We start from the raw sequence: 14,864 nt of genomic DNA, 5'->3' as shown, positions 1-14,864 counted from the left end.
TGTATGCACCACCTTTATCCTCTTACTATCTATCTCTTCCCTTGGTCTACAATAAGGAAGAATAGCCCAATAGGGATCCACCTCCTTCACTAAATCACCAAAGGAGCCCTCATCAGACAACATCTCTTTAATCATCATGTCCCCCACCCCCACATCTCTAGTCTCACAACTAGGGACGATGCTTTGAAGAGAGGGATCTAGCCAATCATCCGAGTCAGGCGGGGCTTGGGAGAGATGGGGGTTACAAGAATTAACATGAGAAAAGTTAAAGAGAAACATCTGAATCATATGCAGTCTTAATGGCATTTGATGCCTCATCAAATTCCTAAACATACAACAATGATCCAAGATCTTTTCCACAGTGTAGACCATCTACCTTAGACATTGCCTTGTCCCTGCCCATTGCAAATATCACACTAGGATTAACAATAATCAAAACACTAGCTTCTGTGTAGAAGCAGGGATGCATAATTATCCATTTCAATCAGATTGCCAAAAGATTAAAGGGCCTTAGGGATTAATTTGCATTAAAAATAGAGGGACGTTGTGGATTGTGATCCATCTAGGGCACAGAAGTTCAAAAACTTTGTTTTTGCTTTTCTTTTACAATAAAGGACAATTTTGCTTCATTTGACCCTATTTTACAAAAAACATGTGTTGATTCCTCCTAAATATTTGACAAAACAAGATAATGGGCCATTTTCAAGGTCAAATTCAATCTCATTGGACAAATCAACACTGCAATTAACAACAATCAAAACTCTAACATTCATGTGTAGAAGCTAGAATGCATAGGCATCCATTTTAATCACATTGTCAAAGGATTTAGGGGCTTTATGAATCAATTTCCATAAAAATAGAGGAACATTGTGGATTTTAATGCATTTAGGGCACGAAAGTGCCAAAACTTCATTTAATTGGCCTCAAGAGACCAACCTAGGGATCTGAAATAATAAGACTGAACATTTTATAATTGTCCGTTAGCATCACTTTGGCTCGACGGGTTGTTGAAGATAATAAAAAATAATCCCTTTGAGTCATTCCACCAAAATGAAATCAAAACCCTAATATCTGTTCCTAGACATTTCGATGGCAATCATTAAGAAAATTCCAAGATGGCAACTTGGGTACTGTAAGAAATGATAAGATTGAGCAAGGAACAAGAAACAATCCAAGTAAGTTAAGTGTGAAACAATGTTACCATAAGATAAGCAAAATCCAAGAGCATACACCAAGATGGTTCAACAGTGGAGACAAGGATTTATAAGGGGAAAGCAAAGAAAACCCCTTGTGAGTATTATGAATGAAGGCAAATGCCTAGAGAAGAGAGAGAGAGTGTTGGAGCAAAATAGCTCAATAGAATAACATCAAAGTGATAAGAGTGAAGAGGAAAGAAGGAGGAGCATCTCTTATATAGAGATGAGAAAGGAGTTGCATTTGTAACTCCCATTTCTATGAATGCCACATTCATAATAGGTGTGTGCAAAGTGTCACAATCCTCTTAAGGAGGATAAACTAAATAAAGAAATAAACAAGAGTTGTCCTTACATGTGGAATAAAGGACAAACAATGACATGTCCTCCACATGTGTACAAGAGGACAAACTACATTTAGGGACCCTTGGAATATCCCAATTAATATATCCAAGGAAAGATTAACCTTTCTAACCCCCCCCCTTAATCTTTACTTGGGGAGTTTACATCAACGGGTTGTAAGCCCAAATTTTTACAATGGAACTGAAATCTTTCTTTAGAAAGTGGTTTGGTTAAAATATCAGCCACTTGATCTTCTCCTTTACAATAAAGAGGAGCAATTTGCTTGTCTTCAACTTGTTCTCGAATGAAGTGATGTTGAAGTGAAATATGTTTGGTTCGTGCATGGAAAATTGGATTCTTTGCCAAGGCAATAGCACTTTGATTGTCACAATGTATAGGGGTAGGTAATTGTTGAGGTAGACCCAAGTCTTCAAGAAGTTTTCTAAGCCATAAAGCTTCCTTAGCTGCATTGGTACAACCTTTGTATTCAGCTTCAGTTGAGCAAAGGGAAATAGAGTGTTCTTTTTTGCTTTTCCAAGAAATTGCACCTGAACCAACAAAGAAACAATAACCACAAGTGGATTTCCCATCATTGGGATCTCCACCTAGATCGAAATCAGTATAGCCATGCAGAATAAATTCAGAATTTGCATCATAAAATAATCCCATATTAATAGTTCCTTTAATGTACCGTAAAATTCGTTTAGCAACTTTAAAATGAGTTTGTTGAGGTTTAGACATAAATCGAGAAACTAAACCAACACTATAAGCAATATCAGGTCTAGTAAGAGTTAAATAATTTAAACTTCCTACCAACTGTCTATACAAAGTTTCATCAACAAAAGGAGTATTCATATCAGTCATTAATTTAGTACCTAATTCACATGGAATTGAAACATGGTTAGAGTCATTCATCTTAAATTTTTCTAAAAGATCATAAGCATACTTGCTTTGAGAAAGAAAGATACCCTTAGGAGTTTGGCAAATTTGCATACCTAAGAAGTAATGTAAGATACCTAAATCAGTCATCTGAAATTTCTGTTTAAGTTGAAACTTGATATCAGAAATCAAGGCATCTGAACTAGAAGTGAGAATTAGATCATCTACATAAACAATAACAATGATAATATCATCGTTAGTATGTTTAATATACAAATTAGGATCATTCTGACTTCTAGCAAAACCTTGAGAAATAAAGAAAGAATTAATTTTAGAATACCATTCTCTAGGTGATTGTTTAAGACCATAAATAGATTTGTTCAATTTGCAAACTAAATTTTCACTACCTTTCTTAACAAATCCAGGAGGTTGAGCCATATAGATTTCTTCATGTAAATCGCCATTTAAGAAGGCACTTTTAACATCCATCTGATGAATGGGCCAATTCATTTTAGAGGCTAAAGCAAGAATTAATTTGATAGTAGGCATTTTAGCAACAGGAGCAAAAGTTTCATTATATTCTAATCCTTCAATTTGTGAAAAACCTCTGGCAACTAGTCTAGCCTTAAATTTACTAATTTCATTATTAGTATTCAATTTGGTTTTGTATAACCATTTACATGAAACTATATTCTTGCCATGAGGTAACTGGACTAAGTCCCAAGTTTGATTAGCCATTAAAGAATCATATTTCTCTTGCATGGCTTTCTGCCAATGAGGTTGAGAGTTAGCTTGATCAAAAGACTTAGGATCGTTAGAATTCATAATAGTAGTCATCAAAGCATAATTACAATAATTAATCCTTCTATGTTTAATTCCACCAAATCTAGAAATGTAATCATCACCTTCATTGATTAAATTTTGAGCCCATTTAGGTTTACGTTTAGTTGTAATGGAATTATTACTAGAGGAAGAATGATTAGCAATAAAAGCATCATTAGTATCTACTTGAATATCATGAGTTGTAGGAGCAGAAATAATAGGTGGTACTTGAGGTGAAGGGTTAAGAGGAGGAGTAGGGTTAATAGAAGGAGGTTGGTCCTCCACCAACACAATTTTAGTGCCACTGAATTCTCCATCATGTGTAGTAGAACAGTCATGGACTCCATTTTCTGCAATACAAACATCTCTAGCAACTTGAACTTTGTTAGTAGTGGAATCATAAACACGATAACCCTTAGTGTTTTCATCATAACCAACAAACATATAAGGAGATGACTTAGCATCTAATTTATGCCTTTTCTGTTTAGGAGTATGAACATAAGCAATAGATCCAAAAATCCGCAAATGATGTAAATTAGGTTTCCTTCCAGACCAAGCCTTTTCTGGAGTAATAACCTTGAGAGCTTTGGTAGGAGTCCTATTAAGAATATAAGTTGCACAAAACATGGCTTCAGCCCAAAATTTATAATGCAGATTCTTAGCATGCAACATGCTTCTAGCCATTTCAACAATGGTCCGATGCTTTCTTTCCGCCACACCATTTTGTTGTGGTGTATAAGGAATAGTAAGCTCGTGTTTAATTCCACAGATTTCAAATAAGAATGAAAAGCATTATTCACATATTCCTTTCCATTATCAGTTCTAAGAATTTTAAGTTTAAAACCAGATTGCCTCTCAACATATAACTGAAATTCAATGAATATATCAAGAACTTGATCCTTGCTATGCAAAAAATAGATCCAAGTTCGTCTAGAAAAATCATCAACAAAGGTAAGTGCATACCGAGAACCTTGGATGGAGTTATTCTCCATGGGGCCCAAAAGGTCACTATGGACAAGATGCAACTTATGAGTTGCCCGCCATGATTTTCCACTTGGAAAGGGCTCCCTATGCATCTTACCACTCATACAACCTGTACAGACAATCTTAGAAGGAATAATGTGAGGCAAGCCATCAACCATATTGTGCTTTTGCATGAAGGTAATATAATCTGAATTTAAATGGCCAAGTCTTTCATGCCATATGTTGAAATCAATAGAAGTATGTAATGAATAACGTGAACTAGCAAATTCATGGAATTTAAACAAATTGTCATTATCCATTTTAGCATGAACAATCACTTTTTGAATGTGAGGATCTATGATATAACATGTATCTTTGTAGAATTCAACTTTATAGTCCTGACATAACTGTGAAACAGAAAGTAGATTAGTGTTCAAGTCAGGTACATATAATACATCATGCAATTTACCATTAGGAATAGTAACATCACCTAATCCTTCAACTTTACAAGTCTGATTATTAGCTAACTGAATAGGAATGTTAGCAATATCAGGTTGAAGAGAATCAAAAATTTCTTTATGAGAAGTTACATGTTGTGATGCACCACTGTCAACAATCCATTCTAAAGGTCTACAAAGATTAAAGCTACAAGTAAAAGCATGACGAGAATTAGTAGAGTTATCTTTTTTATGATTTGATTTTTGATTATTGTTACTATTGTTCATAGGTTTTTTATCATTTTGCTTTTTAAAACAATTATTGATAATATGACCATCTTTGCCACAATAAGAACAATGAGGTTTGGAATTGGAATGATTCCTTTGATTATTAGTATTACGAGTGTTATTATGATGATTGTTATTATTATTAAATTTCGTATGAAATTTATTGTTTGAATTAGGATTATATTGTTTGTTGTTATTATGATTATTGGAACGAAAATTATTATTTGAATTTCTAGACACAAATGCATGTTCAGTTGATTTAAGAGTACCAAACTGAATTAGCTTAGCTTCTTCCTGTCTTAATAAAGTTTGAAAAATAACATAAGTTAACTGAGAAGTTAAAGTAGGAATAGCAAGCTGGGCATGAACATTAGTTATAAACTGTTGAAACTGTCTAGGAAGACACTTTTTAAGAATAAGATGAATTAAACGAATGTCCTCTAATTGAACACCTAAGGCAATAATTTGGCTTTTAAGAGAATCAAATTTTAACAGAAATTCGTCCATACTCTTAAAATCTGCATACCTGAGATCTTCAAGTTGATCCTGCAACTGCATTTTGCGGTATTCATCTCCACTGTCATACTTGGTTTGCAAGATGGACCATGCATCATGAGCTTTAGAACAGTGAGCAATTAACACATAAATCTGGAATAATAGAAATACCAATTAAACCTAAAGCTTCTTCATTTTTAGATTTCCAAGTATCTTTCTCGTCTTGATTAGCCGCTGAACCAGGTTCAAGAGAGGGATCAGTGGCTATTTCGAAGAGGTGTTTAAAATGAAAAATGAATGAGATATGAGTTTCCCAGGAATGATAATTAGAATAACTAAGTTTTATTTCTGGAATTAAGGTTGACATGATTACAAGATTGATGAATTTAAAAAAAAACTCCTTGATTTGAAAATTAAATTAATTGAAAAAATATCTCGATTTTTAAAAATTTTTTTATATATAAAATTAATAATATATTTTTTTCCAATTATTTATTTGAAAGAAAACAAAAAATTTTTTTATGAAATGAAAAAGTTTTTTTAAAAATTAAAAAAAAAAAAAAATGAATATAAAAATTTTGTTTGATATAATAAACGTTGTAATGTTAACAAAGTTTCTTTTTAAAATAAACTTCTAAAAAAAATAAAGTAAACAAATACTAATGTTCAGATTTATGAAGAGGGCGTCGGTGAAAATGCGGGATGAGCGAGCGGAGAGTTTAAAAAAAACGCGCTGTCTCTTGCGGAAGAAGATCAGGGGGGAGCGGATGGATTGACTGCGCAGGCTGCGGGTGATGCGTGCCCTGAACGCAGGCAGCGGCGGAAGTGGTAGGTCGGGCCGTGCAGGTGGCGGGTGACGGACTTTAAAGAGTTGTTTCAAATTGCTTTAGCTTTTCCCGGATCTCAGCGCTCCGGTGCGCGTAGAGAGATCTGCTGCCGTTTACTGTAGCGCTGAGAGTGTGTCAATTGATAGGAGAAATAAGGCGTTTTGGTTCAGTTTGACTGGTTCGCGATGGCTGGCGAAATCTGAAAAGCCATCAAGCAGATGAATGCATTTGTCGAGAAAGTTGACGAGCCTTTGAAGAAAACCTTTCAGACTATGCATCAAGGATATGTAACGCAAACATTAGAAAGATTTCTTAAGGCTCGAGAAGGAAATGTTGCTAAAGCAAATGGCGCGCAGGTGGCGCGCGGGCTGGGCGAAGATGGCGCGGGGGCTAGGCGAAGGTGGCGCGCGGGTGGCGCGACCGCCCAACAAAGATTTGGGAAAAAAAAATGAGATATCTAAAATCTCATATATATATTAAAAAACTTTTTTATATTTCAAAATAGATATTTATTTATTTATTTTTAAATATGAATATGAAAGGTTTAAAATATCTCAAATGAGATATAAAATTTAAAATAGAAAGATAAGAAATGATTTAAATTTCAATTTTTTTAAAACTAATCTATTGAAGGACCTAAATGTTTTAAAAGCACACTTTAAATAATGATATCCTTCAATAATAATAAAAAAATGAATTGAAGTAATATTTTGTTGTTTTGGCGGCACGCCTTCCAAAACAACAAAAAAAAAGTGAAACTTTTATAGGAAAACCCTTTGGCGGCAAGCCTTCCAAAGAGGGTTAGTAAACAATGATTAAAAATGATGCAATAAAATCTACACACAAAGGATGTTAGAGTGAGCAGAAAATCGCAACACAAACTTCTTCTCTCAATGACGTCTCCAAATAAGGTGTGCTCCAATGAATGGAAACCTTCAACACAAAACTTAAAACAAGGATTAGATAACCAAGCTTTGATACCATGTAAGAAATGATAAGATTGAGCAAGGAACAAGAAACAATCCAAGTAAGTTAAGTGTGAAACAATGTTACCATAAGATAAGCAAAATCCAAGAGCATACACCAAGATGGTTCAACAATGGAGACAAGGATTTATAAGGGGAAAGCAAAGAAAACCCCTTGTGAGTATTATGAATGAAGGCAAATGCCTAGAGAAGAGAGAGAGAGTGTTGGAGCATAATAGCTCAATACAATAACATCAAAGTGATAAGAGTGAAGAGGAAAGAAGGAGGAGCATCTCTTATATAGAGATGAGAAAGGAGTTGCATTTGTAACTCCCATTTCTATGAATGCCACATTCATAATAGGTGTGTGCAAAGTGTCACAATCCTCTTAAGGAGGATAAACTAAATAAAGAAATAAACAAGAGCTGTCCTTACATGTGGAATAAAGGACAAACAATGACATGTCCTCCACATGTGTACAAGAGGACAAACTACATTTAGGGACCCTTGGAATATCCCAATTAATATATGCAAGGAAAGATTAACCTTTCTAACAGCTACATCCAAAACCATAAAAACGTTGCCATATCTTTAAGCCTATTTTTCCTCCTTAATAATGGTTGCCTTTTGGTCATTAGGTTTGACAAGAAGCACAATAGAGCCAGGCAACTTACCTTATCTACCTCCTTCGCCATTGTCTCCTAAAGAATCCTATGGTCTCTTTGACAAAAACTTGGCCTTGCTCAGGAGGACACTGCTATCCATCTCTTGTTGCTGAAAAGATTTTGCCCTCAAGCGAGAACCACCTATAAGAAAAGGTGTATTTGTTTGGTGTAATTCTTTTCGTGATCCATCAGTCATGAAAGCCCACTAAACAAAGATGAAAAAAGTGTAAGGTTTGAATGAATTGTTGAGGATAGCCTCTGACTTTTAGGAAGGTATCCTTGGAGAATGTATGTAGGCCTCAAGTTGTAGAGTGCCTTCCCTGTACCATGCCTTTTCATATTGCATATCTATCTTGATCAAGACCGCTTGCATAATATGCAAGGTTGAGTACAAATAATTTTGTCTACTATTTCTATCAAAATCTTGACTCACATGATGGATTGTTTTCAACCAAGGTCACTTGGAGACAATACTTAAAGATTGGTATTGGTACTTGCTAATTTTAAAAAACAAGGGACGAGGTACTCAGAGATGCCAATATTTTTAATATAATTTAATAATTTCCTAGAAATGTTATGATAGAGAATTGTGAAAACAAGAACATTGGTTAAGTTTAAGGTTAAATTTAAAGTTTAAATATGCAAATGTCAAAAGTCTTGTTTTAGAGTCAGAGTTGAAAAATGACACTACATGTTTCACATTACATTAGCATTACATACTAAAAATGTAAATTATTGTTCATTTGATGTTGATACTTGGTACCAATGCCAAAGGATATCAGATGCCTAATTATGAGAAATTTATTATTGTCCTAAGAATGGAGAAGGCTTGCATGGATATATTCCTATATAATTGTAATGTACCTTTTCTAGGATTGAGGAAATTTTAGGTGCACTTACTATTTATAGTCAGCCATTGTGGGCATGTGGTGTTTACCGTACAGGGTAAACGGATACTTATCTCATGTAGTCCAGTAAGATATAGAATTTACCGACATCACCCCCCCTCTCTCCCCCCCCAAGAAAAAGGTAAAGTCGTGTCTGGACGACAAAATAAAGACAACCCTTACAACAAAACTCAAATTACAACCAAAACAATTAATTACATCAAGATTTTGACACTAAGAAGAGGGATGCATCCTTGGTGTAGTAGCTGTCCGTGCTCTAAGCTCATTCAGCTCTGCTCGTAGCTTATGCATTTGCATTGTCCGTACTTTCAAATCTGCTTCAGCCTTCATCTAAAGCTCCAATGTTGACTGCATCATTTCAGCAATCTCTCCAAGCTCTTTCTCCTTCCCCTCTGCCACCTGCTCCTTTTGTGCTGCCAACTGTTCCTTCTCTGCTGCCACCTCCTGTAGCTTACTCTGTCGGGCTAACAATGTTGCCCTCTCGGATTCCCAAGCCGCTCTCTTCGACTCTCAGGCTGCTTTCATCACTGCTACCTTGGTAGCTGACTCCTCCTGGGCCCTCTTTGCCGCTACCCGGTTTGCCTAGCTCCTCCTAAGGGTATAATAAGCATCCTCGACAGTGGCACCATATGTTTACCGTATAGGGTAAACAGATACTTATCGCATGTAGTACAGTAAGATATAACACAGAACAGATACTTTATTCATTTACGCAATATGCACTCCAAGTACAATGCTTACAATGATAATGATTATGATGACTCAATAGTCCCTTTCAGACATTGTACATATACTTTCCCGAAGGGGTGACTCAACTGTCACTAGTCCTTTCGGATACAATTCTACTGTCGGCTACAATATAGAATTTACCGACAACATGTGGGACTTCCAGTTGTAGTGGCATGTGAATGGTAAATTGTACATTTCTTTACTAAGGCTGTAGTGTCTAGCATTATCATTGCTAACAAATAAGTGAATGATTTTGTAGAGGTAACAATAGAGAATAAGAATCAGAGTTTTTATAACGCCTTACTCCCTAAGTTTTCTCGTGGGAGACATCAATTTCTGGTTGGAAGAGTTCGAAGGTGGTGGCTTGAAGAATTTCTATGGATTGATCAACTTTAAGCTCTGGAAGGATGATATAGTTGGAATTTGACACTGTATTTTGAAATATCATTTGCAGGGTAAATGCACCTTTTTTCATTGAACAGAACTACATATGGTTAGGAGGTGGTTCCACTATTGTACAGAGCAGGTTTGCATCTGAGGATAATCACTTGCAGAATTTCAACAGTTTTCAGAGTGGGAAGGGCACGATGAAATGCTTTATAATATCTAAATCGGTTTCATAGCTTGATATATATTTTTTTCCTCCGTGCTTTCTTCCATGGTTTTGAGATAAAGGCTACGGTTTCAAGGCAAAATGCATGTACATTTTAAGGTTCTAACAGTGGTGCCACTTTACTGGAACTGAGCTTCTGTTGATTCATTTCTAAGTTTGTTTTGCAAATTTTTTTCTTGTCTTCTATTGGTTTCTATGACATCTCATATTCAGGTATCCTTATAAAGAGTTTATATGTTTGTTAAATTAAACATGTTCTTTAACATGTGATAAACTAAAAGGGATATTGATATGTTTTTATTGATGTATACTTATATGTTTGTCTGAAGAAGGCTCCATTGAGCACTTTATATGTTATTTTCTCAAATGACTCAAATTTGTAATATCATCTTGTATTAGCTTTGCTTCTTGACAGAATCAGATATTTCTTTTGGTACATTTCCTTATCAATTCAATTTTTATTACTGAATAACCAACTTCTCAACCACATTTCTTTCTTCTCTCTGATACAAATAATGATTTTGGGTTTGGTGTTTGGTGTTTGATTTGATTTGTAGGTCAACCCAAGCGACACCTGCTTACGACAGGCTGGAGCATGTTTGCCAGTGCGAAGAGACTTGTTGCTGGTGATTCTGTGCTTTTCTTTAGGTGACATTTCGATTGGTTGAGTTGCAGATTGTGTTTTCTCTAAATTTGATGTAATGATGGAGATAAACATGCAATAATTTTTCAGGGTTACCATATAATTCAATTACAGAGCTGATTATTGGTATTAATGCTCTGTATTTGTTGATGATTTCTGCAATAGAAATGAGAAAGAACAGGTGTTTTTGGGAATAAGAAGAGCTAAACGAGCTCAGACAATTATATCTTCATCAGTTTTATCCTCAGATAGTATGCACATAGGAATCCTTGCAGCAGCAGCTCATGCTTATTCGACAAATAGCCCATTCACTGTTTTTTACAATCCAAGGTAGTCTACTGCAATATAATGCATTCAAACTGTCTATAAGTTGTTTGAATACCAAATAGATGAGTACTTGTATAACAATTACGTTAGTGCAGGGCGTGTCCTTCTGAGTTTGTGATACCTCTGTCTAAATATGAAAAGGCAGTTTATCATATGCATGTTTCAATTGGAATGCGTTTTCGGATGCTTTTTGAGACAGAAGATTCTAGTGTCCGACGGTAAATCTTTCACTTTTCCACATCGTTATGAATTTTCTTGGATTAGATTATGGTTTCTGCTGTAACATTGATGATGGTTATACAAGGAGCCCTGCTGGCTCACTTTGTAGCTATGCTGAATAAATGTATTCGGGTTTTTGGTGTTCTGCAACTTTCTTTTTGTATTTGAATATATATGTTTTTTTCTGAATATGTATAGAAATGCTTGGAAACAAACTAACAAATTGTTGAAGTTCAGATTGCTATATTGAAATTCAAATTGCAAAATTAACAATGCAATTTACACACATAGCGACTCAATCATTAATGAAACTGGAATCATTGGTGAGTTGCTAGACAATTTGTAGTTGCAATTTAGACCCAAATGCAGCTTCTGGATAAGAAACACAGACCATATAATTCAGAACGCTGCTTTGAATGATGACGCCTAGCACAAGTCCCTTGGCAACTTCTGCTGGCACTAAACACAGCTCCTTGGCAGCTTCTGCTGGCACTAAACACAGCTCCTTGGCAGCTTCTGCTGGCACTAAATACAGCTCCTACATGACGTTTGTTGTTTAATCTCTCCTGAGTTTAGAGTACTCTTGTATGATGATCTTTTACTCTTGTATGATGTTGTTTGTTGTTTAATGTACTTGTTGATATCAAAGAAGGAATCTCTCTCTCTCTTTCTCTCTCTCTTTCTCTCTCTCTAGTTGTAGTTTATTATCTCTATCCTACAGATCATCTAATCTCTAGTTGTAGTTCCCTCAACATGATCTTCGGGGATCTACTAATGCTTGGTAGAAAAGAAAGATGTTGTCAACAACAATGTTGCTTCTTCATGTAGTTCCAACTTAGGAAGTCTTTGAAGTGAAGTATTCAACAATCATGTGTCATAGAAGAAAGTTGGGAGGACTAAGATCAAAGATGTTGATGTTCCTCCTAAAGCAATATAGCTTAGAAGGTAGAAAAAGGCAAGAAGTCCTCAAAGAAGAATTTTAAATCCCTTCCTATTTCACCAAATAGTGTTGTGCGCAGACAAAAAATTGTGTTTTCAAATCATATAAAGGATGAAACATTTTTCAGTCTCCCCAATGTCAAATATTAGTTGTTCATGTTTGGAGACAATGAAACCTAACAAGCACTGTATTGTTATCGGGTATATAGGTCTTTTGGATTTTTATGTAGTGAAATACTCTAAACGTATTAGATCGTGTCTAGAACTATTTTGAAAGATAGTTGATCCTGCACTTGTTGAGAGCCATGTGAAATTGCTAAGTTGCCATGTCAACTAAAATTGACTTCCACTAAATCTCACTTGTCATGGGGACATCAAGGCCATACCTCTAGTGTTTTGTTTTAATCTACAATCTATATCCTTGTCATGAGCTCTAATTGATATATGAATAGTTAAATTCTTATATATACTGTTCAGATATTGCTTATTTAATAACGTTAATCAATAATAGATTATGTCATACTTATGAATAACACTAATCAATATAGTCAACCAATTAAATCAATATTAATAATATTACTCAAATCACTAATATTTAATTAAAATTATTATTTTATTAAAATTATAATCAAATTGATAATATCAAATACTAGTCTTAATAATATTATATTGACTCAATTAATAATATTCTTATTAATTTGAAGATCCTCTGCACTATGCTGCATCAACCAAGTAAAAAGACAATGATTACCACACGTGACTGTCTGGAGCTAGTCAGCAATTATAATATGAAATTAATACTGGTTTTGATTGCCAAGTCGCAAGCAATTCGTAGCAAAGATAATGTGCTAATTAAAGACACCATGTCCTGATGAAGCAAGGCCATAATAAGTGATTGGTGTGGAGTATTACTTAAGAGATCATAAACTAAAGGGAATGAGTTTGTGGAAGGGAGACAGCCACTTACTTTGGAAGGACATGTTTCCTTTAAGCATAATTATTTGAAAAGGTTTTATGTGGAATGAAAGCAGTTGCTTAGGAATATGTGTGTGTGTGTGTGTGTGGAAAAAGGAGAACTGAGAGCATGGTGGTATACATTTGGTGCTGAGTATTAAAGTGACAGTAACACAGTAAGCAGTATGGTATGTACTTTTGAAATAATGATTCAGTAATATTTGTATACTGGCAGTAGCTTAGACATCGTAAATGAGAGAGAGAGAGAGAGAGAGAGAGAGAGAGAGAGAGAGAGAGAGAGAGAGAGAGAGAGAGTTGTCATGGTTATAGATAGAAATTACTTCATATGGACATTTGATAGTGGATTCTCATGATTATATATATGCACACACACATATGTACACAGTTATAATTGATAACTAAATTAATGAGGAATGATCAGGAATGATTGCATAAAATAAGATGAGATCATGGTCAAAAGGATATGTCCAATAAATATTTAAATAAGATATTCTAATTACAGATACAAGAAACTACCTCCAATCTTTTACTAAGGCTTCTTACAGTAGGGAGTTTGTGGAAGGAAAACACACAGTAATTTCAGTCATATGAGGGGTAGGTCTCAACATTGGGGGTAAAAACTTTGAGGGAGACCTCTTCTAGAGTGTTTCAAGTCTTCCACTTTATGGCACTGTTAGTAACAAGGGAAGATTGTTGTCGGGAAAATTGATAGTTAGATGGTGTGTTTGAGGGAGTAACACGGGTGTTACGGTTTGCCTCGCACCCCCTCGGACACTATGCATTATTCCTTCTGCTCGGGACATGGTTGTACGAAATATATCTGTGTATGGTAACCTATCAATGAATATAATAATCTTGTGTTCTCTTTACATTCTGTATTAAGTACTTTATTTCTAGTATGCAATTAATCTTCATGACCCCACGAGGGTAAACATTTGGTGCGGTTGCCTATTCTAAATCTGGGAAGAGTGACACAAACAATGACTTACAAAGAATAGAATAAATGGGAATTACTGATCCCAGAGACTATGAGGACTAGAGACGACAGATTGATAGAGTTGTATGAAGGGGAGCATGAATTGATGACAAATTTCCACATTTTGTTCTGACCAAGTATTGAAACTTTTGTACACAGAGAAGCCAGACGTGAACAGGTTCTAGAGGAGACCTTTTAGGACGTGTTGAACATGAGTCTCGCTGCAAACCAATTGTTGCATCAGTTCCCTTGGCTGTTCACACAAACGTTCCTGGCGCAAGCAAGGCAAAGGGAGGAACTAGAGAGAGCAACGCAGGCAACAAACTCTCAGGAACTTTTTGGAACGTAACTGTTGCAAATTAGAAGATTGCAATGAAACCCGATGGAGGTCTAACCCATGAGCCCTCAACCATGGGAATGTAAATGGAGTGTGAGTGGAAAGAGCACTGAAACTCTGTAATAGTCGCATAGACGACACATGATGATGTACGAAGACTATACATAAATAAAAGTGTTCTTGTTATGTATAATGTGTTTTAAAGAATTGATGCCAAATCAATTGAACAAAAATAGAAATAGAAGAAAACAAAATAATGATGATGTCTATGTTGCCCAGCAAGCTTTGATCCTTAGACAACAAGTTGAGCAACGACAAAGTT

At 35.3% G+C, this 14,864-nt stretch overlaps 1 protein-coding gene across 2 annotated transcripts in view; it reads left to right on the top strand.

The window, feature by feature from the left end:
- LOC149538429 (auxin response factor 12-like) overlaps positions 1-14,864 on the top strand; it is a 230,903-nt gene that overhangs the window by 136,606 nt on the left and 79,433 nt on the right. For both annotated transcript variants that reach the window (XM_089799761.1, XM_089799760.1), the window contains exons 7-9: positions 10,684-10,774; positions 10,935-11,099; positions 11,192-11,314. In XM_089799761.1, the coding sequence (XP_089655887.1) occupies positions 10,684-10,774; positions 10,935-11,099; positions 11,192-11,314 (379 nt within the window). The remainder of the gene's footprint in view (positions 1-10,683; positions 10,775-10,934; positions 11,100-11,191; positions 11,315-14,864) is intronic.

This window comes from Cupressus sempervirens, chromosome 9 (genome assembly GCF_028749045.1).
Source record: "Cupressus sempervirens isolate cs-2001-9-10 chromosome 9, ASM2874904v1, whole genome shotgun sequence".
Lineage (NCBI taxonomy): Eukaryota > Viridiplantae > Streptophyta > Pinopsida > Cupressales > Cupressaceae > Cupressus > Cupressus sempervirens.
The sequence above is the reverse complement of the archived record's forward strand: the minus strand, read 5'-3'. Positions and strand labels throughout refer to the sequence as shown.